Here is a 27,783-nt window from a genome sequence, read left to right on the forward strand (position 1 = left end):
CCCCACCACTTCCCGCGCAACTCTTTGTCTGCTTCCTAGGCTAGTTCATAGTCATGAATCGCTACATTTCGCGCACACAGACTGGTCTGGACTCAATACCGGAAATGTTTGGTGCCGCATGGGATATGTTGTCTTTTCAAACATTATTAGATCTAGAATTAATCACGTGTTGAATAGCCTATATCTATTACAAAGGATTAACATTACTTCAGTACAAAATGTAAGTAGGCCTAGATCTATATTCTAGATCTAATTTAACTAGATCTAGATATAATTAGAGTCTATAGTCTATAGCTTATCGTTCACCTATAGAGCTGCATGCCTATCTATATTATATTATATATATATACTAGATCTAGATTAGAATCTAATCTATCCATTGTATGATTGTAGAAAAAAGACTTCCATATCCATATCTTATTATTAATTAGATCTAGAATTAGATCTATATAGATCTAAATCCGTTATCGTATAAATTTAAATTACACACTATTCACAGTAGACTTAGACCTACTCACAGTGTCACACGTCCCTTAATAAGATAAAGATAGAAAAATATGATATAATTCAAGTGTCAATCAAATAATCTAGAATTTCTAGTCTAGATTCTAGTTTTTTCTAGTTTATCAGAGGCTTATCTGTATGTGAAGTTCTGATACGATGTACAAAATTGTCAAAATATCTAATTTCTTGATCTACATCTAGATTCTAGACTAGAACTAACAATGACTGATGACTTTGTTGTAAACATAGGCTTTGGATTAGGCCTATTGAGACACTAAACTCTAAACTAGATTCTAGATCTAGAATCTAGATCTATAGTATATAATTAGGCCTAACTAACTAGATATCTAGGCATACATCGATATAGTTTTACTTAAAACTGGATCTAGTGTATGCACACATATATATTTACATTAGAGAGAGAGAGATATGTGTGTATTGTCTTAGAGTGCCATGATTGGATCTAGATCTAGATCCATATTTATAAGGATGTAAACAGATTTTATCGTGACTACTCAACCCCAGATATGACCTATATATTTTGCCATAGAAACGCGTACACAGTCTTTGTATGTATGCACGTTCAAAGTCTACACAACTACATTTATTATGATTCTACTTTTACACAGAGAGGCCTAGACCTATTAAGGTTCGATCACTGCTGTATTAACATTTTACACGATGTAAGTTTACACTTATTAAGTTATTCTAGATAATATTAATTTTTAAATGAAGATTCTCTTGAGGCCTTTAATCTTACGTGCGCCTAACGGTTGTGGACAGTCCGTTGACTTGTAGCACCAAGCTGCAACTAAACCTGCTGTTAGCGAATTATATCTTAACTTATAAAACATGAAATAACTTTAATAATTTATTTTGTGAATAAAAGTAAATTAGAGCTTTTATTACAATATAAACAAATTTAACTTGAGATAAAATAAAATAAGTGTAGTATGCGTCAGTAATTATATAAAATTGTATTCTGAAATCTGAATAAAATCTAACTCACTACAAAAACTTTTCATTTTGGCAAACTAGAGTCGTCTGTCCTATCTAAGACCGCTGACGACAATCCCATATATGTTGCATCATTCACAACCAATCGCTAACCTCTTCCCGTCGTCACCATAGAAACACACACACACACACTCCATAACGTTAATCAGATAATTTTCCAAGTTAATTAATTTGAAGTAAAAAAAATATTAAAAAGTCAGTTTTTTTAATTTAACAATGGCATTTAACGAAAGAATTAAACAACGTCACTGACATATATAGCATGGGATTTTTGTCTCTTGTGTTTTGGTTGGAAGGCTGGCGAGAAGATATAAAATGTACAATGGATGCAATTACGCTGTTGACAGAGCTCTCCAGAAGTGGTGACTAATTTCTTCCGTAGCTTCCATCTGCTACCCCATCATTCTCGAGCGTGTTGTATCTTATAACATTCCAAGTCCTTCCTATTTCTCTTCGGGAAAAAAAATATGAACACACCCTCGTGAAGATCAATACAGACCATCCTTCTGGTATCGATCTGGGCGCCCAGGGCGTCGCGTGACATTTGTTATCTTGTGATGTCACTGTGTCATGGTAACAACACCCACCTACAAACTCGGAACAACGCACAAACAGCTCACACATCAACGTTTGCGCTTGTATAATGGCATTGTATTTTTTTTTTTTTTTTTAAATAACTGTTTGCCCTTGCCAACAAATTTCCTATCGATTAAAATTCATTATCTCCCTTCCCCCATTTAGCTTGTATAGACCGCAGGAACATATCGCTGGCACTTTAATATGGTAAAGTATTGGCGTGAGTTAGTTCTTGCTATCTTCTTCTTCTGCCTGTCTTTCTATCTATTTATCTATCTATCCATCCATCTATCTATCTTTCTGTATGTTTGTCTATCTATCTATCTATCTATCTATCTATCTATCTATCTATCTATCTATCTATCTATCTATCTATCTATATCTTTCTATCTCCTATCTATTACTATCTACTATCTCTATCTATCTATCTCTCTCTCTCTATATATATATATATATATATATATCTTTCTGACTGACTAACTATCTATCTATCGATCCATCTATCTGTCTGTCTATCTATTTATCTATGTATCTACCTATCTCTATCTATACGCCAGTCACTCCATCTATCCGTGTATCAAAATAGAATATTATTACATCAGACGTTGATACAGGAATCTGGTTGTTAACGTCAATGAGAGGGGGAGGGAGAGAGAGATGTCACTGGTTGTCCTAATTCCAATCCTCTCCCTAACGACGGTTCTTATCCTTCTGATATCCTTGCTGATACAAATACAAGTCATATTTAGTATAACTGCGGCATCTAGGCTAATTAGCGTGTTAAAACGTTGACTCATTATTTTATTGGTACAGTAGTGAAGAAGAATGTGCCTGTATAAGACATTGAACAAGAATTTTTACCTTACAGGCATTTAATACGTTTACAATCTCGAGGGATGGGGGTAGGGCACACACTTCGTTACCTGGGGGCGCACCTTGTTCATTCTTTTCCGTTATCGCTTTTCTTCTTTGTATATCTTTCGTTCACGTTCATCCCATTCTTTCATATATACACCCACGCCCTCGACACACACACACTCACACACACACCTGGTGTAAAGGATAGCCATATTAAGGTCCACAATTACATTGCAAGTAAAAGCTATGTTGAGTATTGTTATCAGTATTATTGTTGTAGAAATGAATTAATTTCCGTTCTCTGGCACTGTCAGGGCCGGTTCCCGGTCACTTCATCCCCGGTCACTTCATCCCCGGTCACTTCATCCCCGGTCACTTCATCCCCGGTCATTTCATCCCCGGTCACTTCATCCCCGGTCACTTCATCCCCCGGTCATTTCATCCCCTGGTCATTTCATCCCCTGATATTTTCATCATCTGATCATTTTTATCTAACAAATTGTAATTTTAAAAATCATGAAACGAGCAATATTTAATATATTCATTTTTTATTTAAATGACAAAATTGTAACACGTTAATGTTTAAAAGGAATTAAAGCAAAACTTATACAGGCGAGATATCATGAGGATATTAACTCAGCCTTTATTAGAAAAAAAAATAAAACCTTATTTCAAGGCTAAAAATGACGCGCCCATTTTCAAGAAAGAGCGATTGAAAAATAAAATACTTTCGTACTTTCACTACAGCTTGGCATTTGATGATAAGTTATCAGCGGCACGGTCATAATTATTGTAATCGCACTTCTATCTCTCAAATGATTTTTTACTACTTCCACCAAATCTTGGCCTTCGATCCGGATAATATTATGATATTACAACCCCCACATCCAATAGAAGCGCTATTGGTAGGGTTAGTATTAGCTATGTACACACCCAGAGTTACAATATAATATAAGATTTCTCATGAAAAAAAACAAAGTGGAAGAGGAAACACTGTAAACGCATTAGTAACAAGTCATAAAATGTCTAAAAGCATTCTACATAATCATATTTATATATAAAAAATTTCATTGGGGATGAAATGACCGGGGATGAAGTGACCAGGGGATGAAATGACCGGTCACCGCCAGGGCCGAACATCGTTTAGAGAGAAACAAAATTCAGGGCAGTCCCTTGCTCCCTTTAATACGTGTCTGGTGTTACAATTGTTAGTATTACTATTATTATTATTATTTACGTGTAATTTGATGAAAATGCAGGTAAAAATGGTAATTGTAATTTAAATTAATTATCTTATATATATATATATATATATATATATTTCGAAAATTAGATTTTAACTCAGCTATCAAACTCACACACACAATAAACCAAAAGGGAATCAAATCTAAAGTAGAGGTTTAACCTAGTTTGATGTAGCGTTACCATAACAAAATTTAAAAAAAAAAAAAAAAAGCATTCCGAGTGTCTATGTCTGATAGCAATGATAGCAATGATAATCTGCTACGTCATATAGTATTTTGTATTTTTTTTTTGTACTTTATAGATATTTCTACACTGACACATACATCTAGAAATTTTAACTATTCGATTAAAAAAAAACAAACAATAAATAAAACTAGATCTATGTGTTTGCTATTTGGTAGTGAAATGGAAAGAAAGTCTAAAAGCAACTTCTTGTCAGAAGAGTTCAGCAACATGTGATAAATCATTAATGCATAAACACTAGGCCCAGAGTGCAGCATCTGCACACGCATACACACTGGTGTGTCAGTAGCAGTTCCCTACGCTTGACCGTAGGGTAATTGAGGTCATGCTCAAAATGAAAACGGTATGTGACCTCACGTCAACCTTTACGGGCTCCTCCCACTTGACCCCTCCTACTGCCCCAATTAATGTTGAGATTCTTCACGCTTCTCTGCTCGCGTCACTTTCGTTCTTGTGTTGTCTTTTTTTTTTTTCAACGATCCTTGATCTAGAGGGCGAGTCCATTCTAGCGTCACATGGGCCGTAGTGTTGGGAGAGAGGCAAATTTATTTTTTTTTAAACTTTTAAACTAAAATTTTAAAAATTATAACATGCCCCGAAAAGAAAAATATGTTAAAATCGCGGCGATATTTATATACAAAAACTTCATTATAACTGTCGTAAATAAAACAGTTGAGGGTAATTCTGCAGGATTTCAAGGGGCAGCCATCTTTGTTATTGTTTAGACTGTAATCTTATATCTTGGGTTTTCTCTCAGATTTGGGTTTTTTTTTCTCTTTTTATTTTTGAAGCTAAATAATATGCTAGATCTAGTTATACTGGTATCATCTAGTCCTAATAAGTCTATTAATTAGACTCATAATCTAACTCCTAGAACTAGACTAATTACTATATTAATAGGTTCTTAAAGGCAATAAAGGTCTATTAATTTTTGGTAATAAACTGTGCTGATATTTATTGTAGGCCTAGTTAAATTTAGATTCTCTATATCAGAATAATTCAGAATAGATATAGACAGACAATATTTAACAATTAAAAAGAAGACAAAACAATAAGAAACGTATTGTATTGAAACCAAGTCAATATTAAAAAGAAAAAATAGCATTGCTTTGAAAACACAGAAGTAATGTTAATTCTTGGTATTTTTTAAGACACTATCTTGGGATTTCTTTGGAATATAAACATTAACAAAATAGTACAAAGATGGCTGCCCCTTGAACTCCTGCAGAATTACCCAGTTCAGAGTAGGCTTTGTGCTTGATTTTCGATCGGGGATGTAGAGACATCTTTCTTCAACTTATCAGTCATCCTGTCTAAAATTCAAACAACGAAAGTTGTTGAAAGTTAGCTGTATTGTTTTAGGCGACATTAATTGTCGCCACAGACTTAAAGAAAGTCTATATACCTAAATCTGTTTTTTTTTATCGAAGGCTTACGGTCAGGGCCGGTCCTACAGATTGCGGGGCCCTATGCGAAACGGATTGCGCGGGGCCCAGTCTGGGTAGGGATAAGGATAATAAGTGAAAATCAAGATTTTGTAATAGAAAATAAATTCGTCTTTGCATTTTATTCAAATTTTACTAACTACAAAATCATCCCGAAACGACAATTTTGTCTGTTTTTTAAGGAGATTTGCATGAGTTTTCAGGAGATCTTTATCATTTCAGGACGTTTTCATGACTTTTTCGTATATTTTGAAATTTCAGGAGCATTCCAGCATTTCCAGGTACCCTTTAATAATAAGTTAAAATGGTTTAAGTTAATAATTTACACCTAGAATTCGCGCGAACCTATGAAAGTGCGGGGCCCACTGCGGCCGCATAGGTTGCAGTGGCCTAAGACCGGCCCTGCTTACGATCAAAAATAGTATGCTTTCGATAATTTGAAACAGATACTCTCCCATATTAAGCTTTTGTCTGAATTTTACAGTGTATAACTGTGGGCACACTAATAGTTGTATAGACTATAAAATAAAGGGATTCAAATGAATAGACGATTGCTGCAGGTTAGTGGAACTCAAATATTAAATGCTACACGTATCACCACAAAGAAGCCGATGACGGTTGCAATATATCTATATTGCGGAAGTTAAGGTAGCCGTCCACTCGCTACCTACTCATCCTAATTATAAATTAGACCAGGGGCGTGAGTTTCGTGTGATTCTGTTATCAACGAAAACAATACGCCTACGCATGTCAAAAGCATCGATCTCCAAGCCTCCTGCTCCTCCTGGCAAGATTGCTATTGATCCGGAGTTGTGAACACGTGTCGTTGACTGACCTTAGCCGTGGGATGAGACTAAAGACTGTGACCTCATGAGTCACTGACCTAACTACTTTTCTGATGTGTGCAAAGGCATGCCTGGTCGTGCGGTTTGCGCGCTGGGCTGTCGTTCGGATTTATCGACGGTCGAGTGTTCAAACCCTGCCCGCTCCAATCCCCCGTCGTCCTGTGGGAGGTTTGGACTAGGAAGTAAACTATCTTCAACTCTGAAGGAACATACGAAACATGTAAAACAAACATTACGGAGGCCCTAGACGGCTGCCTAGTTTGCCTACGCCTAAGACGGCCCTGTAGTAGCCACATGTTACATGGCTTTTACCACTTCATTTCGGTCAAGTTTTTTGTATTCCCGAAGCTTGAAGCCGTGTTTTCCTCTGCATGAATATTGATTGTATGTAACTGAAAGAATAGCCAGCGATGAGCGCATTTCTATTTATAATTCTCGTTTTTTTTTCTCCTTACGTTGATGTCACAGGTTTTAAATAATCGCAAAGCATATGTCGCGTCGAGTTATTCATGCGTGACACTAGACACATTAACACATCTGCTACGCCTGTACATTACCAAATAAAGCCTCTTTCGAAAAGTGGAGAATATAGCCTAGGATTTATGTTACTATATTATATAAGACAGGATTTCTTAAAGTACATCAGTTCATTATCGATGCTCATAAAAGGTATAAAAATCCTATTGGGAAAGTGTCTATTATTCTCGAAATTCTTATAAGTCCACCCAACTCTAATAGATACCTGGCTTTAGTTGGGGAAAGTAAAGGCGATTGGTCGTTGTGCTGGCCACATGACACCCTGCTCGTTAACCGTTGGTAAAAGAAACAAATGACCTTAACCTTCTGTCCCATAGATCGCAAGTTCCAAAAGGAACATAAAAAATATGTATTCATCTGCCTGTGTTGGGTTTGTTGTGGACAAATGTAAGAAAACAAAACTAAAAATAGTAGGCTATTTAGATCTTGCGTTCTTTTGATATTCTTGTTGTTATTGATGTACTGTTGCCACAGTCTCTCATCCATCCTATCATTTCATCTTCCATATTGATTTCAGGACTGTTCTATGCTTTATCTTATCTGATAAATTACAGACGTTCCTTAGCAGAAGATAATTACGCCCTACGGGTATCTATGTGTTTATCTAGTATTGCCTATTAATCAGACTTAAACTCCGATAAGTTATTGTTTTTTCTGGTTGATTCAGACAGCACGTTCCATGTTCTTATGGCATTAGTGAAGAAGGAGCACTTGTACGAATTTGTCCTAGCATATGGAATAAGAAATGTGCCTTTATCTTTGTAGTCTTTATTTAATTAGGTTGTGTTTTTTATTATTATTTGTAAATCGTGGCTATTTTGTGTATTGTTGCTGCTTAATTTAAAGTCTTCCTTAGTTTTTATTTCTAAAAAACATTCTATGCTGGGTAAATATAATTTTGAAAATAGCTGGCAACATTAATTAGGCCAGAATTCAGGGACATGTTCGTTTATCCAGGAAACACACCTGTGTTTATATACTAACACACACTAGCGCTTACACATTAACCTAAAAGCTAGCAATAGCGAGGGGCTTGTGAAACCAGCTGTGAACTTCCTGTCCGTCTCAAGTGTTGTGGGCTTGATGTTTTGACCTCTTGACCTTTACAGCAGCTTTCCAAAGATCTTGTTTTGATGTTAATGAGATTGATCTCGATCTAGTTAATTAACTCAAAGGGGCGATTTCTCACGCGTGGTCTTGTACTGTGTAATGTTTCGCTGGATAGAACCGAGGCAAGGTAAACACAGTAAGAACCGCTACTGAGCTCTGAGTCAAGTTCTTTGGAGAGAATTAATTGCAGTAGTCTGCCCTTTCATTATTTACATGTTCACCTCTTTCGCTTTCAATTTACGTGAAGGAATAAGAGAGAGGGAGGAATGAAGAGATGAGGATGTATAGCGAGAGAGAGAGAAAACATAGCTAGTGTTCGCCATAGTTAAGGTATTTTGCAATGCTTTTTTTTTTCTTCTAATTAACTTCTAAACTCTAAACTAACATACTCAGATTGATAAAAATTGTTATTGAAAAATGATATATATCTACTTTGTAACTAGATCTAATTACTAAAGGGAAATTTCTATTTACATTATAGCCTTCTCATAGTATTATATATTTGATATGAACAGTTGACTGAACGGGTAAACCCGTTTTCACATTCTACTTTTATTTTCGTGGCAAAATTTAAAAAATGTGAAGGGAAATCTCGTCATGTGATATGCATCTGATCTAATTCACTAGATCGGTAATACCCGAACTAAGGTCCGCGGGTCATATCCGGCTAGTAGAAAAGTCATTTCTTTGTTGTTCTTGGTTTTTCTCTTGTTTATCACTTTCATTTTTAAAACTATTGACTATTTGTTACCCACGTTGTCACTCTGGCAAAAGTTTAAAAAATCTGAAGGGAACTCTCGTCATGTTTTGATATGTATCTGATCCAATTCACTAGATCGGTAATACCCAAACTAAGGTCCGCGGGTCATATCCGGCTAGTAGAAAAGTCATTTCTTTGTTGTTGCTGTTTTTTTCTCTTGTCTATCACTTTCATTTTTCAAACTATTGACTATTTGTTACCCACGTTGTCACTCTATCTTGTATCCCACTAGGCTGCCTGGTGGTGCGGTTTGCGCGCTGGACTGTCGTTCGGTCGTCTCGATGGTCCCCCGGCAGTGGCGTAGCTACGGTGGGGGGCAGAATTTGAAAATACTCCCGGGCCCCCACTTGATGGAGGCCCCCAAATTAGTGGGTTTATTTTGCATTGAATATTACGCAAAATACAGGGGCCCTCCAAAGAGATCAAGCCCGCCGGGCCCCCAAATGATGACAAATTCCTATCTACGCCCCTGGTCCCCGATTCATACCCTGCCCGCTCCCATCCCCCGTCGTTCTGCAGGTTTGGAATAGGAAATGTATTATCTTCAACTCTGAAAGCATATCCAAAACATAAAAACAAAATAGTTCAATCACTATCTCCCATTTCCGATGGCTACCTCGTCTTGTGGTATGTGTGTCAGTAAATGTGTTTGTTTTGCCTGGCCAGTAATGTTATAAAAATCTACTAATAAACTCAGTGATCTATGTCGCTGACCTGTCGAAGGAATGAGTTGATGTAAGGAGGGGGGTGATATTGAAAAGCCTTTGGGTCAGTTCGAGTGACCAAATCCCTCCACCTTTCCCGGTCAGCAGATGTTCCCAGCAGGATATCAAGAGAGGGGCCAGTCCATTCTTTTTATCATATCCATCCAGGTTTTCTCTGGACTAGCCTTTCGTCGTGCTGCTTCCACTGTAACTTGTATATATATATAAATTTCATTTAGAAGGGAAAATAGTTAACATTGACTTAGTGTTGTGAGCGGTTGTTGACTTGTAGCACCAAACTTCTGGTAGACAACTGTAGGCGTATTAAATCTTAACTTGTAAAACTTTAAATAACTTGAATGGCTTCTTTGTGAATAAAACTATAACTTTTATTACGATAAAGACAAATTTTAACTTGATATGAAATAAATAAATTGAGTAGACTCTAGTAATAATATAAAAAAGAGAACAAAATCTAACTCACTAGAAAAAAAAAACACGTCTTTTCGGATGTTCCTTCAGAGTTGAAGATAGTTTACTTCCTAGTCCAAACCTCCCGCAGGATGACGGGGGATGGGAGCGGGCAGGGTTTGAACCCTCGACCGTCGATAAATCCGAACGACAGTCCAGCGCGCAAACCGCACGACCAGGCAGCCATCTTTATAATAGGGTGTCCTTTTTATTGTAATTGGAATGTGATCTGGTTTAATTCTCAATTATTCTACACTCCCCTTGTTTATAACCTCGTGTGTGATGGACTGACTCATGATTACATTAGAGTATATTCATCTTTCGAAACACGCATACACACAAACTATCCATAGCACAGCCCTTACATCCAGTTCACATCCATCACAAGCTCATCCATTACATCATTATTCATCACAAGCTCATCCATTACATCACCATCCATCACAAGCTCATCCTTTACATCACCATCCACTACAACCTCATCCGTTACATCACCATCCATCACAACCTCATCCATTACATCACCATCCATCACAACCTCATCCATTACATCACCATCCACCACAACCTCATCCGTTACATCACCATCCATCACAACCTCATCCATTACATCACCATCCATCACAACCTCATCCATTACATCACCATCCATCACAACCTCATTCATTACATCACCATCCATCACATCACCATCCATCACAAGCTCATCCATTACATCACCATCCACCACAACCTCATCCATTACATCACCATCCATCACAACCTCATCCGTTACATCACCATCCATCACAAGCTCATCCATTACATCACCATCCACCACAACCTCATCCGTTACATCACCATCCATCACAACCTCATCCATTACATCACCATCCATCACAAGCTCATCCATTACATCACCATCCATCACAACCTCATTCATTACATCACCATCCATCACATCACCATCCATCACAAGCTCATCCATTACATCACCATCCATCACAAGCTCATCCATTACATCACCATCCATCACAAACTCATCCATTACATCACTATCCATTATATCACCATCCATCACATCACCATCCATCACAAGCTCATCCATTACATCACCATCCATCACATCACCATCCATCACAAGCTCATCCATTACATCACCATCCATCACATCACCATCCATCACAAGCTCATCCATTACATCACCATCCATCACAAACTCATCCATTACATCACTATCCATTATATCACCATCCATCACATCACCATCCATCACAAGCTCATCCATTACATCACCATCCATCACATCACCATCCATCACAAGCTCATCCATTAGATCACCATCCATCACATCACCATCCATCACAAGCTCATCCATTACATCACCATCCATCACATCACCATCCATCACAAGCTCATCCATTAGATCACCATCCATCACATCACCATCCATCACAAGCTCATCCATTATATCACCATCCATCACATCACCATCCATCACAAGCTCATCCATTACATCACCATCCATCACATCACCATCCATCACAAGCTCATCCATTATATCACCATCCATCACATCACCATCCATCACAAGCTCATCCATTATATCACCATCCATCGCATCACCATCCATCACAACCTCATCCGTTACATCTCCATTCTATTAGTGAACGTATACAAACATATTTCTCTACTTCTGTCATCGCCACGCATTTCTCCACCCGACGTGTGGCGCCGATTCTGTTGTGCGCTCTGATTCTGTTGTTCCGTTTTTTGAACCATCCTACCATTACAAACTTTTTCACTTTGCTGATAACCTAGGCTCCTTATTCTTGTGAAATTAAACATGTTAATGAAATAAATAATTATCAACTTACACCTAAACAAACAAGCTAAAAGTATTAGAAATAAAAAAAAAAGCATTGATATTCAGGAGATTCTGTAGCCTCTATACATCATGAGCATGTTTCGATTAGTGAATTGTACCAGTTGCGCCCCGCGCCCCCGCTTTCTCTCAACTCCCACGCTACCCTCTCGTATAGGTCCGACTGGTGGAGGATATCCTTCTTAACTTTTTTTTATATCAGGATGTTTTTTTGTTGTTTTTTAAAGTAACAATTGACGTAGTGGTCACCGACCGTTGTTTATACACACCCGTCTGTCTGTGTGTATAGCAGAACAACCCCAGTCAACTCCAGACCAGGCTTTTGAATCTGACCCCAACTGACCCCTCCACCGCTATCTTTATCGTGGCTGTTTCAGAATGTTTTATTTATGATTGTTATTTCTGGTGATGATGATGTAATTATTTGCTTTTCTAATTATTTTATTTTTCATTAAATTAGATTTGTTTTATTAATGAGGAAGGGAAAGATTAATTGTATATTTTTTTCCCTTTTTTTTATTGCCATGTGACCAGTTGACCTGGGCTTGACCGTGGCATGTTGACCTGGGAACTTTAGAGAGACAAAGAGTCAACCAGCGTGTTTGTTTTTTTGTTTGTTTGTTTTTTTACCATGTAGGGTCGCATTATTTTCTCTGATACTTTAAATATTGCAGCCTTTATTATTATACTATTATATGTGTAATCTTGGAATAAGCTTCTTTGATGCGTATTTTAAATGTCGTTCCGGTGTCTTGTGATCTATATAGACATATACACAACTACAACAAAACTCCAAGTAGAGCTCTACTTCGCGACAAGGCAAAATCACTATAGTTCTAGCGTCAACATTCGGGCCTCAGTCATATAACCTAGATAACGACCTATTTGAAGCAGGCGCCAGCACACTGTTCGCGTCTTGTGACTGTATTCAACTGACCACTTCAAACATGTGCATGAAAATATTTTCTTTAAATGACATTAGGACACACACACATGCAAAACATGTTGGCAGTATCATAATAAGTCCCGTAGATCTTGTAATGTGGACATAGGTTTTAAGCTTTCGCCTTTTTTACAATAGTTAGCAGGTCATCATGGGCTCCGATCGCTACAGTAACCCTGTCTCTGATCTCTTGGTTTGTGATGCGGTCTTTGTATGTGATACCTAGGTTCCTTCTGTAGCATCTCAATGGACCTCATTCACCAATCGTAAACAAACAACATTTAGTCACGTGATCTTATTGATAAAACAACGACAAAAAATGTCACGTGACAACCATCATGAATTAAACATGAGATCGTAAATTATATAGAAGAGATAGAGCACCACGTGGCTAAATGTTGTTTGTTTACGATTGGTGAATGAGGTCTATTCCATTGCTAGGATCCTCCTCTCTAGCTCTGCATTCAACGTCCACGACTCGCAAGCATATAAAACACAATTAAAAACTTTACAATTCTTTGTATCCCATTCGTCCCAAACCTTGAATTTTATCGGTACACAAAATGAAATTCTTCTGTACACTTTATTTTTTTGTTACAATGATAGAAATAATAGAAAGCAAAATAAATGGGGGGGGGGTATGTTGGTCTGCCTTGTGAATGCGCATTCTCAGACAATGGATGATTGAAAACACAAGCCAATAACTTTAGAAAACATTAAGAAACTGGAACAGACACAAAATAGAGCAGTGAGATTCGTAACAAACGAATGTTCACAGTTGACTAGAGTAACACCTTTAGTAAAATCACTAAATTCAGAAAGCCTTCAGGATAGAATTATTAAAAGTAAAGAAGCAATTATACGTAAAACACTGAACCATATAATCTTTTCTAATACAAAGACAGAGCCTAATAAAATACCGAGAAAGACACAAAGATAAATTCACGTTCCTTGTTCCATATGCCAGGACAAATTTGTACAAATGCTGCTTCCCCTAGTGCAACTAAAGCATGGAATGGGTTGCCTGAGCCAGCCAGGAACACCAGTAACTTGCAGTTAATCATCTTATTTTTTGGAGTAACGTCTGTATTATATAAGATAAGATAAGAATCGTCATAGAATGCCTTAACACTGACCTGCATCGTCTCGACGTGCGGGCAGTGGAGACGAATGGCTGTTGCCACGTCACAGGCCTGTACGACATGGCAACGAGCTATTGGTCTAAACTGACCACAGGTTGCGACGCCGCTGGTCAGTGTTGAGGCCTCTATAACGCATGGTCTCGGTGTGTGTGAGCTCATGTTCGTGTGTGTGTGTGTTAATATTGACTATTGAGAAGTTTGCCTTGTTTCTTTCATATCAAAGCGATTGTCTTTAATAATCGCTTACTAGACATAGTGAAGAAAGTAGTGGCTTACTCTCGACTCCAGTTAAGCCTGTACTGAACTTATTACAGATGTTATCATGGCGGAAAAGCTAGAAAACTGCTTCCGGTGTACAGAATAGAAGGAAGGGTTGATAAGTTTTTTTTTTTTTTTTTTTGGTTTCAATTTAGGGACCTTGACCTTGTTTAGTTAAGTAAAAATCCTCAATAGCAACCATTCTATTATAGACCTCCCATTTAAATATCCCAGACATCCTCAGAGGTGACGCGAACATTTTGTAATTTCGGGTCGACGTGTGAACCGAATAGGTCAAGCTTTTCAGGCCACCAACGTTTGACAGTAGACATAGGGCCTACGGTTCTGGAATAGAGTCAGTCAAGAGAGGCCGTTGTAAGAGAGGGGGGGGGGGAGAGCGTGAAAAGGTGGATGCTATTGCACACTTTATTTGTGGCCTAGTTTGTTGGTCTGTCGTCATCGAAATACACAGGAAGCGAAACTGTTTAATAAGAGCTAGGGAATCCCCCCTAGAACTATGTTTAATTATTTGTCAATGTCGAAAGTTTATTTTTGTAGAAATGTTGTTTTTTTTAAAACGAGAATATTACTTTCCCTTGTTGCTCTTGTTTACTCTATCAGCCAATGGAAATGAAGGTGCAAAATGTAAAGAGATTCCCTGTGGTCACGTGGAAAATCTCCCAACAACTAGTTTTAACATCTATGATGAAACAGCTATGTGTGTACCTAATGACACTGTCACCCCCCCCCCCTTTTTTTCCCCTTTCTAATGCTGTATTGGCATGACATAAGAATTATTTTAAAGAAGCAGGTCAACAGCGCAAGAGTTAACCAGTCACCCGTGTCATTGCTTAGAAATTACAGACAATTAAGACCTCCCCCCCCCTTTTTTTTTTCCCGAAAAAAAAACAACAACCCACTTTTAATACACAAATACATAAGTAGTTCCCCTTGTACGTACCTATTTCAAAATAGCGTTGTCCAGTGACACGTGACACACGATTGTCTCTAAGTGATGTAGAGAGTGTCTCTTTATAGCACGTTGTGGGGACAGTAAGTCCAGTGTTGGTATTTCCCCCCCCCCCTCCCCTTTTTTTCGATGAGTCATATAAGTACTAAAACTCTTTTTTTGTGTTTTTTTTTTTTGCAACACTTTAGATCAACTTCCGGTTTATATCCCCCTCCCCCAGCCCCCCCTTTACTTGTCTTATCGTATAATTAAAAAGAAAAACTGTTCGAAAGTTTGTTCCGTTTTTGCTCAGTTAATGTTTTGCTGTCACCGTAGTGACATAGAGCTGAAACTGATATACTTGTGGAGTAACTGAATAACTGATTCTTTGATCATTCTGCTGTTCCATTGCCAGTGATTTTTTGGAAAGACTTCCTTCTATTAATGTAAGGCTCTGTTTCAAGTTGAGTATAGAATACCTTACTGTCACTCAACGTTATAGCTGTGTGTTTAACTCAGATTATATAGCGGGTAGTTTGGTTTCAGAAAGAGTTATGCCACTTCAAGTTAATCTCCCTTCAAGTTTTTGTTCCCTATTAATCTCATTCAAACTATAAAGTTCGGGGTGTTTTGTTTTTTTTTTAGTTTTTTTTTCTTAACCATTGCCCCCCCCCCCTTTTCTAACCCCACTCAAGTGTTATCCTGTTTTGAAATTGAAGTCTACTTTGGCCCATTTCCACCCCCCACCCCAGTCTCGGTGACTATGTTATAGTCATGCTCAAGAAGAGTCTACCACTTAAAGGAGTTTGTCGTTCGTTTGTGTAGTAAAACTTTTGACTGTGTTTTTTGTTATTGATTATAATCGATCGTTTGGATTCTGGCTTAAGGCTTGAACTAGGTCACAGCAAGTGTTGTTTTATGTATGTATATCGCTTTTACATTCGACAACATATTAACCCGTCACGTTACAGGTAGATCTCTAGGATAGTCACCTTTATACAAATATCAGGTAAGTTATGGCCTACTTTTATGTAGAGATACCAGTGGCTGGCCGAGGGTATCATGCGCTCAGGTAGCAAGGCCTGTCCGCGAATCCCAAACTCTTAAGAGTGTAGGCTATGTGCTGTTGACTGTGGTTGGGTTATAATACCAAACTGCTATGGGCGTATTATATCTTATTATGTTGAACCATAGACATAAATAAATATAGACTGGCAAAAGGAAGTAACTTCATGTAACTTGAAAACATTGTACATCTATTGTTGTCGGATTTCCGAATTCTGAAAAGTTGCATGATCTTCAGTCTTAAAGATTAAAAAAAAAACACAAAGTGAAAATATTGTAATACTTATATAGGTTATGGCTGAAATAGATATGAATACTGCTCATAAATGCTGTATAATAAAGTACACAACATTGCAAGTCACACATTTTCGTTTCATAAAACTCTTTTATCGGCCAGTCTATATTTATTTATGAAATAAATGAAATCTTCTTTTGTGAAAAACAAAAAAGTACAGCATTTTTATTACAATATAGACAAATTCAACTTGAGACTATAGACTATAGTAATAATACAAAATGGTAATTTGAAAACAAAAACTAACTCACTACAAAAAAAAAAACACGTCGTTACACTCTGGCATTCTGGACTCATCTGGTCTACCACCCAAGGCAGCTTACGACAGTGCCGGTTACCTTGCGTCATTCTTCATAGTCATCAACCCAGCGCTAACTTCTTCTCACCGTCACCATAGAAACACACACACACACACACTCCATAACAGTACGAAATCCATATTTGGATAAGAACAGTAGCCAGTAAATTAATGAACGAATAATTTGTAGCGACAGTCACATTTTCGTATGGAAGTATGAAGTACTTTTTTCGTGATTTTCGCATCCGCAAAGTTGGCAATGACTTCATCAAAAAGTGAATTGTCTCGATCTGCTCTTTCCGCAAATGCTTAGCATTTGTAAGTTCCGCTTCATCTTTTATTTAAATTTTGAAAACTTAAATTATTTCAATTTTGAAACATTTCTAATGACGTCATTTGACTTGGTTAGAATATATACCACAGGCTATAATAAAAATGCAATTTTTTAAAATGTTTTGTGTATAAATTATACACACTTGAGCCCTGTCCCAGTTCCAGTTAGGGAACCGCTGTAACTACTTTAAAGACATGCCATCTAAGTTTTTTGTTATTTATTTTGTGACTTTGGAAAATGAGCAAATCAGAACAAAATCTTTGACATGGTTAATCTTATTATTATCTTATTATTAATATTATTATTCCCGCCTTCCGGTATCCTACTGGGAATTACAAATATACCTGTCCTGTTTTCATCCAGTTTTCAGATTGAAGTCCTCTGGTGTATTTCATTATTGTGTTTGGATCTCGCAGTGGTCGATAAAATACCCCCAAACGAAATAAAACCTCACGGGCTTCAATTCTTGGGTCAAGATTCGCTGACCATGAAGACATTGTATAAAGTGGACGTGTTCCTTTTAAAAAATGTACTGGGTTTATTTCTGAAGCTTAGTTAACACTTTCTCTCCGTAATTATTTACCACATTCTGGTGGAATCAACGCTGGTATCGTCAGTTCGGAGAGAAAGAGTTAAGCCTGCTTCTTCTCTCAGCCTTTTGTTGGCTCTGCGTTCTCTAATGCTGGAAACTTTCCTTGCCTCGTTATTATAGAGTACATATTTATTTTTTTTTCACAGAAGATGCTAATCAAGTTATTTAAAGTTTTACTAGTTAAGATACATTACGCCTACAACGGTTTAGCTGTCTACCAGCAGTTTAGTGCTAAAACGACCGGTATAAAGTGGGAAAATATACAGAATAACCATACACGTATAACGCATATAGTGTCAATATAGATATGTCTTATTTTTTTGAAGGACCTTTTATTCTTTAACCTCCAGATGCTACATGTCATGTTTATTCATAATTTGTTTCAACAGTAAAAACTTCAAACGCCATTTGCGTGTCATTTTGATTTATTACTACTACTTGGATGTATTAACTCTTTCTCTTCCAACTGACGATACCAACGTTGATTCTATCAGAACGTGTAAAATAATAACGGAGAGAAAGAGTTAATGTTGTCTTATTGTATTGTGAGAGAGAGAGAGAGACAGGTGGAATTTATTTTAGGGTTATTTATAATGTGTCTTTGGAAGAAGCCTCAGGTACCTATAAGGGGGGGGGGGGCATAATCACTTGACCCAGGGTCGTGATGCAAGGCCAGATACTGCCTTGAAAGCTTTTTTTTTTTTTAGAGCTTGGTGGTCAAAGTAGATGTTACACAGGTGCTGGTCGCTGCTAGATGTATACTCGGGGTCCGTGGTTCAAGCCCTCCTCGGTGCCTACCTCTGTTTCACCTTCTTCACTTCCTTCTTTCAATATCCTTGTTACCTTAGTGCTGCTATTATCATAAGCTACATGTCACCTCCAGGTGCCATTGATTATTGGATGGTACGGTTCATTCCAACAAACACTCAAGTGTTCAACTAATATAACCCTTTTATATATTCTATTAATAAAGCTGACCTGCTTTTAACAATGGCGTGTCTAGCAATGTCGACCCCTGGGGCAGAATGTTACACAGCAGACATTTGAATTCCCCACAGTGACTAAGTCTTACACATTTTCAAATAAAAAAATAATCGGGTGACACATCAGTTCATTTTTTTTTAAAAGCGTTCCATATTTTAAACTAATATAAATCTAATCATGAACATTTCTCCTTTCGTATTGCATTATAGTTAGAGATTTGAACCTACTTGCTTCAAACGGACCTCATTCATCAATCGTAAATAACATTTAGCCACTTGATTCTCTATTTCTTCTATACAAATTGCGATCTAATTTTTAATGGCTGCCTGGTCGTGCGGTTTGCGCGCTGGACTGTCGTTCGGATTTATCGACGGTCGAGGGTTCAAACCCTGCCCGCTCCCATCCCCCGTCGTCCTGCGGGAGGTTTTGACTAGGAAGTAAACTATCTTCAACTCTGAAGGAACATCCGAAACATGTAAAACATTTTACAAACATTTTTTTATACACAACGGCTGTCACGAGACAGTTTTTGTTTCGTTGTTTTATCAATATTACCACGTGACTAAATGTTGTTTGTTTACGATTGGTGAATGAGGTCCATTTGGATTCTGGTCACTGCCTCATTAGCAAAATGATTTTTTTTTTTTTGTAGAACGGCGTAAATAGGTCGTATGTCTATTGGTCAGTGTAAGGCTAGCCTAGGCTACGTGTAGCTGGTCATGACAAAACAACCCCAGTCTACGAAACGTTCTACCGCTCAGCCACCGCGCCTCCAGGGTAATTAAACTAATAAAAACTTGAAACATAAATGTAGTTTGGAGCTTTTAATATTGAAACTTATCACGATTACACGTGACATGTTACATGATATTAATACCAACTGTAAGGTTAGGGGGTAAGGTTATTGAGATAAAATCCTCCAAATGTCAAGAGTTCCAATTTAGTTTTGTTATCTGGCACCTCCCCCCCCCCTCCCTGCCCATAGTCACGTGATTATGCGTCCCTGCCTGAGCCCGCCCACATCCCTTTTCCATAAACGTCCTCTCAAACAATGGACCTCATTCCCCAATCGTAAATAAACACATTTAGCCACGTCATAATATTGGTTAAACAATGAAAAATACGTATCACGTGACAGCCACTACGGATTACATAATTTGTATAGAGGATATATAGAATCACGTGGCTAAATGTTGTTTGTTTACGATTAGCGAATGAGGTTTATTGTAGATTAAGGTCAACGCATATTGGAGCCCAAGGCTTCTTTCAAAGGCATAAAAAAAGACCCTAAATTAAATTGAGTCTCTCTCTCTCTAACAAGACATTAATAATAATGGCAACGTCCTTCAATTCCGAAGATTAAGGATGAGATCAGTTTTTCATATGACTGCACAAAACCAGTTGCGACCTGCATATTTTTCCTCAGCTAATGCAGACACAGCCGTTGTCCACCCGGGGTCGTTTTTACGGGTTTTTTTTTTTTTTTTACATCTTCTGCACCTTTCTTCTACAAGGTCTTTTCTTTTGGGCCTCAAATGTCTGTCCCAGAGCCTTAGTAAGAGCTCCCTTTTAGATGCCATCTGCTGCCAGCTACTTTCCTCTGTGACAGTGTGGGCGAAATGGCGAAATTAATACATTACACATATACAGCTGCAAAAGTAGTAATGAAACGTAAATTTGAACAGTGATACGACTTGGCAGAGTTTAGGTCACTGGTGAACTCGCGTGACCAGATCGACACATGGAGACGCGTGGGACGTAGGCCTAATTATATTATCTCTTGAAGAAACGTCTGTAATTTTATAAGATTATTAGGATACAACAATGAACTATATATTGTTCTATATCCTACGTCGGAGTCTGTTGGTGGGGTGTCTTTCTTTCCATTGAGTCGGGATGGATTTCTAGATATGTGATCTGTTTGCATTCTACTGACAGTTGTGTCCATTGGATGTCAGTAGCTGCCATGTTGTTGTTGTTTTTTTAACTGACATCTGAGCTAGTCTTTAGAGCTCTTCTGCAAGCGCCCAGAGTTTGCTCTCTTAAAAGCAGCTCAGAAGCTAGATACCCCCCCCCCCCCCAACTGGTCCACATAAGAGATTGGACCAGACCACACTGAGCAAACTCGATGCTTGAAAGTAGGACTTAACAAAAGAAAATTAAAAACAAGCTGTATATATTTTTAAAAACCTGAAATAAGGGAAAGAACTATACATTTACAGCCATATTTCTCGATGCTAAAATATTTTCTAAACCAAACAAAATAAATTAATTACCACTGCTTATTTTGTCGTTTCTTTGTATTGACTCATGTTTGTTAGTGACAGTGAACAATTGTGCAGGGTAGTGGAAGAAATAATGTTTACAAAATGTGTCCCTTTCAGACCTTGTGGTCTGTAGGGCAGATGATGTAAAGGTCATCTGTTTCTGTGGCTTTCTACGGTTAACGAGGGTGTCATGTGGCCACCACAACGACCAACCGCCTTTTCTTTTCCCCAACTAACGTCAGGTAACCATTAGAGCTGGGTGGACTCAGAGGCGCCCGAAGATCCTGAAGTTAAAATCCCAGTCTTCACCAGGATTCGAACCCCGGACCCCGGTTCAGTAGCCAAGCGCTTTACCGCTCAGCCACCGTGCCTCCGAGTTAATAAAAAAAGCGCCTAATTTGTCCTAACATTACTTATTGTGACCAAACGAGTGCCCAATGAATATCGATCACGACTACTTGATTATTGACCAACAATGCTCTTATGACTGTTGTAACTATTTCTATTTTTAGGAAACCACGATGGAGACAGGAAGTCGACGTCACAAGATAGGAAATGTACAGCACAAAACATGACTTCTTTCTTTCAGGTTAGTTGTTTGTTTTTGTTTTTTTTTTTAATAATTGTTAATTAACTTCAGGATAGCTATTGATGTATATTAAGTATTATCAAGGTAGTCAGCTTTTCACCTTCACCTATCCTTCAGTTGGGGCACCACACCAATTCTGGGGAACGTCTTTCTCCATTCCTCTGTCTTTTTCCTGAACTAGAATCTCTTTCAATGACATATTTTTTTTTGTTATAATGTTGTCTTACACTCCGTTTGTCTGTCTGCCTCTTTTTCTTTCCTCTAGTAGCCGACAGTTTCCTGCAGGGAGGTCGTTATAAGCGTTGGTAAACCTCGTGACATGGACACACAGTTCTAGTACGCGTTTTATTTTTTTGCAATGGTCATCGTGAGGACAAGTTGCCGTTGTGATCCTGTTCCGAAGTTCCTTATTTATGTTGCAGTATTTGGTTGAAGAGACATATGATGCTTCTATAGCATCTCCATTCTATGGCTAGAACTCTCCTCTCTAGGTCTGCAGTTACTTCCGAAGTTTCGCAAAGCATGCAAGGATGTCGCCAAAACCGACGAACGCATTCGCATCGATTTCTGAAATGCCTAGAAGATTATCCTGGGCTTCGCAATAGTCATTATTGAGCTTCATTTAATTTCAGAATAACAGTATGGCAGGGTTGAAACAAAGACAATTGAGCTCAAGTGAAGAATGAAACTTAGTGTATAATAATAGCATTGCTGTTCTAGATTTTTTTGTTACATCCTAAATAGAGGCTCCATGATGGAGGCTCCATTATTCAGTACTGACTGGAAATGTTCAAATCTATTTAGATGTGTGTTCAATGTTGAAATCAACCCATAAATAATTTTTTCAATTTTATTTTTTTTCAGAAAACGTTAGATCACAATGTTGCCAACTTTAAAGAAAAGGAACAGATGAAGACATTGATACTCCACTGGGTAAACTTCATCTAGTAAACATGAAAGTTCGAGATCAACCTTTGTGTGCTAGCCTTGTTTTAGCAATGTTACTAGCTTGGCATACAAAGCTTTGCTGGGCGAGACACAAGTGCTCCTGTAACTGTATGACAGAGGTTGTGTCTCCGTCTGACCAGCCTCACGACGTGTGGAGCAAGATCAACCCGGAAGTAGTGCAGACTTTAGGATGCGCTCAAATAACTTTCATCGCCAGCGGAGACAGCCACGTCTGCCTTCAACAAATCAAAGAGTTTAGCAAAATCAATGACTCCAACGTCGAACTGCTCGTGTTAGACGGACATAAAGAGATTTTCACCTTGAAATATTATCCTAATAGATGGCAAAAGAGAGAATTGTGTTCCGAGTCTAACTCGTTGACCTTTCAGCTTAAAAAACTCAATGTGAAGCTAGATTTTAACCCAGAACTTCTCTCTTTCCATTTCGATGTTGTCCACATTGAAAGTCCTCGTAGAAAACTTTTTCTAGAAGATTCTTTCTGCGACGAAACATATAGATTATATAATAGCACTATAGACATACGCAGTAAATTTACAAACGTACAGGAATTGAATCGAAAAGTTTGTGGAATAAATTTAGTAAAAGACAGCGGCAACCCCAAAAACATGTGTTTGTTCTATACCTTAGTGCAACAAAATGAAAGCATTCATTGGGATGTGTACATTTCTACTGTCAAGTACTCCTTTAATCCCCAAGATCACGTGTTCAGCTTCAACGCCAGCAGCCCAAAGACTGGCGCCTGGTGCTCTGGCGTCCCCTTCGTCATGATCATCTTTGAAAGCGTCCAACACACCGGAAACGTGTTCACCATTTCAGCCTACGACTTCAACGGAACAACGGACGAGTTCCTGGAGTTTCTTTACAGCAAGAGAGCTGGTCCGATATCTACCACCTCTTCCAGTGTTGGTGGTGGCGTCAAGGCCCACATAACTTATATTCCGATCGTGGTAGTGGCGGCAGTGGTTCTATTTATACTTGTTTTAGTCTTGATCTTGACGATTTCAGTTCGCTCAGTGTGTAACACTGTCACCAAGAAGACGGCTTGCTCCTCCACGTCTGGCTACGAACAGAAACATAGAATCAATAAAGCGGATATTGTAGTCATTCGAAACCAAAACCACTACGAACAAAAAAATCTACTTCACAGTCTATAGACACTATTCTCAGTAGTTGTAGTTATTCCCTGTTGCTTTTGCATAGTCGTCCTTGCAACGATGTCATTGGCGTCCAGATCAATGTTTCGTTAAGGATGTTATGTGTACAATGGCTTCAAGCGGGAAAATTCCAGGAGTAAAGTCTCTGAGAATTCGTATGGATTTACGTTGTCATGGATACGAACAGACGAACTTGGAGTAACACAGTTCAAAAGAGCGGACCGCAAGCGGAACAAATAAATAAAACGGTTGTTAAAAAAAAGAAATACGGATACTCTCTAAACAGCAGAATGTCATGATTTCTTATGCCAAGCAAGAAATCGTCTGCGCGATAGAAGGCGTCTTTTTTGATGACGTAATTGCTTCGTTTCTTTCCATTCAGCATTCTTTTATAGTGCAGTGGTTTGCGAATTGGCTACATGACACTGGGCCAAATAATCATTTTCATTTTATGGAAGAAAAAAAAGGGGAGAGGAATAGAGTGCTATATGGATAGGCCTGTAAGCCTTTAAGTGAGATAGTATCCTTAAAGATTTACTCAGCAACATATTTATTTTATGAGACTTGTCTTACAGACTTTTTTCATTTTTTATTATTTTTAATATAAAATTAATTTTATGAAAGAGAATTTCGAATCTCTTGAGAAACAAAATGATTTTTAAAAAAATCCTTATCTAAATATCTTGAGGTCTATTTCAATCTGGGTACTTTTAATTAAATCGTAATGCAAAAAAAAAAATAATTAATAAATTGTAAAAGCAGGGGATATAACTTTGCGGTACTGTAACACATTTTTGACAGCAGACAACAAAGACAACAAAAAAAAAGACTCCTGCCGTAGTGGCATTTAGACCGATTAAGTCAAACGTCACAATCGGCTGACATGTGTGCTGGTGCTGTGTTTGACAGTTGAACTAGTGAACTTTCCAAAGGTCCAACATAAAGGCAGATGATAACTGTACTAGTGAGAGCTTTTTAAGTTGTATGTAAATATGTTTAAGTGTGTAAAAAAAAATCAGTTGCCTCGTTTTGAAAAAAAAAAAAAAAGATGTCTGCGCCACATGCAATAATTGCTTTTATCTTTTCTGTTGTACTGCTAATGATTGAGTGTAACAGATGACACTGACCTCACGAAGCTAATGATTATTTCCCCCACTTATCCTAAGGTCACCCAACATTCCCCTTTACGATGTTGTTCTGTGACAATAATAGTCACGAGCCTCAGTGGTCACCCCCCCCCCTTCCCCACATTCCTATGCTTTGATGACATGGACAGGGAAGGGTTGTCATCCACTGCTGATGTTTGCGTTACCAAACGTATCACATCGTTATGAGTTCACTAATCCAGTGTGCAATCCATTTAAACAATGCCCTGCTACCCAAAGATGAACGTAGCGTTTCTATGCAGCAATCTCCTGCTACCCGTTTATCAGTCTTGCATTCCTTTAGATCAGTGTTTCCCAAACTTTTGACCTATGTGTACCCCTTTTATAATTTTTGTAATGCTGATTAGCCCTCGCCCCCCCCCCCCACTTTAATATATTAACAGAACATAATAAATGGGTATTTAAAAAAAAAATCTGCATAATTAATGAGATGCAAAGCGTAGCCCCACCAAAGTCTTCCCCTACCCCTGGGAAACACTGCTTTATATAATAGACCAATATCCTACTGTGCATCGATCAACTATGCTATGCATTCCCGTGCACCAAATGTTCTGCAAACCATTGATCACCGAGGTCCAGCTAGCTATCCAGCAATCAGTTTTGCATTCCCTTAGATCAGTGTCATCCTAGCTATTGACAAGTTGTTGTTTTCTAAAGCTTATAAACATGATTGTGAAAATGGACCTCATTCACCAATCGTAAACAAACAACATTTAGTCACGTGATCTTATTGATAAAACAACGGGAAAAAAAACTGTCTCGTGACAACCATCATGAATTAAACATAAGATCGTAAATTATATAGAAGAGATAGAGCACCACGTGGCTAAATGGTGTTTGTTTACGATTGGTGAATGAGGTCCATTAAGAAAATAGCATTAAGAGCATGTTAGATTTGAATGTTAATGCATGCTTGCTATGTCTAGGACTGTGTCTAAATGATGTATCTGTGACTGTGTCTGTTTGATGTATGACTGTGTCTATTAGTCGTCTATGACTGTGTCTAAATGGTATGCCCATGACTTTCTAAATGATATATCTGTGACTGTGTCTGTTTGATGTATGACTGTGTCTATTTGTTGCCTATGACTGTGTCTAAATGGTATGCCAATGTCATTTAGAGTAATTGCTTCAAAGTTAAACTATTTGCTCTTCATTGCTTTTGTAGCTGGAAGTGGGGGGGGGGGGGGGGGGTTGGCGGTACCTCTTACCAAACGCCCTTGGTTCAAGTCAAAAGAACCCATGTTGTATCATGCTAGTTCATGGTGTTCTATGTTTGCTTGTGAAAGTGAGTCTATTCGCTTTTTAAAATGTCTGCTGTGTCACTGTCTATGGTGTGTGTGTGTGTTTCATTGGAGACATTCAAAGTCCAGTGTTTCTGAGTCATTTTGACAACGTGTAAGCTCATGACTGTAATAACCTTAGGCGACCCGCCCCCTTTCACATAGCTTACACACATTTACTTGACAGCTAACGGAACACACACCACCTTTTTCCACTCTTCCTTTATATAATCATTTATAGAAAACCTAAAAAAAAAAAAAACACATTTTTATGTGGCTTTTTTTTTTTTTCTTTTAGGAAAAATAGTCATAGATCACAGGGAAAGGGAAGTAACAACCATAGCTAGCTCTTATGTTTAAAATAAACAGTATTTATCTAAATCTGTCCTACCCAAACCACATTAAGTGAAGCAGTGCTACCTGGTCACTCTAATCTGTGCATAATAAAACTTTAGAGGCTTGGTGCCATGAGACTCAACGATGTGAAGCGGCCCGTGGCATGCATGTCTGAAATGTATTCGGCCCCAAAGCTGGTGCCTCTTTAGGTGTTCATGAATGTGATTGTCTTATAAATTGAGACTCTGGGAACTTAATGTAGTTTCCCTCCATCGGCCTGAACCATTGTTTTGTCTGGAGAGGGGGCACAAGCATGTGTTCCTTCTCTGTACCACATCAGCCGCGTGGGTGCCCGGCGTGTGGATTTACTGTAGTTTCCCTGAGTCCTTACTTCCATCCCCGCAAGTGCAATGCACTCAGTCCTCAGGTACACGTGTTCTGTTTCTGTTCCCTATCGGCCTAATCTTCAGATCAGAGATGACAATAATACCTTGTTGTTGTTTTTTAACTCTTAATATTTTGTTTCGGGAGGCATTTGCACACTTGCCTTCGCTTAAAATTGTCATATGTAAATAATTAAATTTTAAATTAAACGAAACAATACTGAACTAAAAATCTGTTTAGTATTTTGTAAGTTTCAATTCTTCTCTTCGTGCCATCCTACAAATGAAGTAGGTGTGACATTGTCTGCCACTGTTCTATTTATTTATTGATTTATTTATTGTACTTTTATTTCGCAAAATGTTGGACGTGCTACTAAATGAACTAAAGCGCTTCTAGTCTTTAGAGTTTGTACAGCCGATTGTGAGTTCAAGATGTACATGCTTTTGTTATATGTATTTTATGTGTAAAACAAATTCCATTTTATTTATTTATTTATTGTTGATTTGAATTGGCACAAAAAAAAAATAAAGATTTTCTTTAAATTCAGCACTTGATCTATTTAGAACTTCATTAATTCTACGAAAGATCTACCAAAT

At 38.0% G+C, this 27,783-nt stretch overlaps 3 protein-coding genes across 8 annotated transcripts; 2 read left to right on the forward strand and 1 right to left on the reverse strand.

Annotated features, from left to right (window-relative positions):
- The first annotated feature begins 40 nt into the window (after positions 1 to 40).
- LOC106053221 (uncharacterized) lies at positions 41 to 27,733 on the forward strand. Of its 6 annotated transcripts, none has more exons than XM_013208745.2 (3): positions 41 to 220; positions 21,819 to 21,895; positions 22,760 to 27,733. In XM_013208745.2, the coding sequence occupies exon 3, from the start codon at positions 22,849 to 22,851 to the stop codon at positions 24,016 to 24,018; it is 1,170 nt and encodes a 389-aa protein (XP_013064199.2). In that variant the 5' UTR covers positions 41 to 220; positions 21,819 to 21,895; positions 22,760 to 22,848; the 3' UTR covers positions 24,019 to 27,733. The 6 variants fall into 6 exon arrangements, with proteins under 6 accessions (XP_013064199.2, XP_013064198.2, XP_013064201.2 ...); XM_013208744.2 differs by lacking the exon at positions 41 to 220 and adding an exon at positions 8,300 to 8,710; XM_013208747.2 differs by lacking the exon at positions 41 to 220 and adding an exon at positions 15,782 to 15,917.
- On the reverse strand, positions 10,677 to 11,522 carry LOC129928737 (uncharacterized). The gene has a single exon (XM_056044512.1). The coding sequence runs from the start codon at positions 11,520 to 11,522 to the stop codon at positions 10,677 to 10,679; it is 846 nt and encodes a 281-aa protein (XP_055900487.1).
- Positions 11,521 to 12,207, forward strand: LOC129928706 (uncharacterized; the record flags this gene model as incomplete). The annotated part of the gene is made up of 1 exon (XM_056044158.1): positions 11,521 to 12,207. A coding segment is annotated over one exon (441 nt), but the record flags the coding sequence as incomplete, so codon positions are not given.
- Positions 27,734 to 27,783: the final 50 nt, after the last annotated feature.

The sequence above is a fragment of the Biomphalaria glabrata genome, chromosome 10, assembly GCF_947242115.1.
Source record: "Biomphalaria glabrata chromosome 10, xgBioGlab47.1, whole genome shotgun sequence".
In the NCBI taxonomy this organism is placed as follows: Eukaryota; Metazoa; Mollusca; class Gastropoda; family Planorbidae; genus Biomphalaria; species Biomphalaria glabrata.

What these genes read in the sequence shown, in the direction of transcription:
- LOC129928737 (XM_056044512.1), bottom strand. Translation starts at nt 11,522, where the DNA reads ATGGATGAGTTTGTGATGGATGGTGATGTAATGGATGAGCTTGTGATG.
- LOC106053221 (XM_013208745.2), top strand. Translation starts at nt 22,849, where the DNA reads ATGAAAGTTCGAGATCAACCTTTGTGTGCTAGCCTTGTTTTAGCAATG.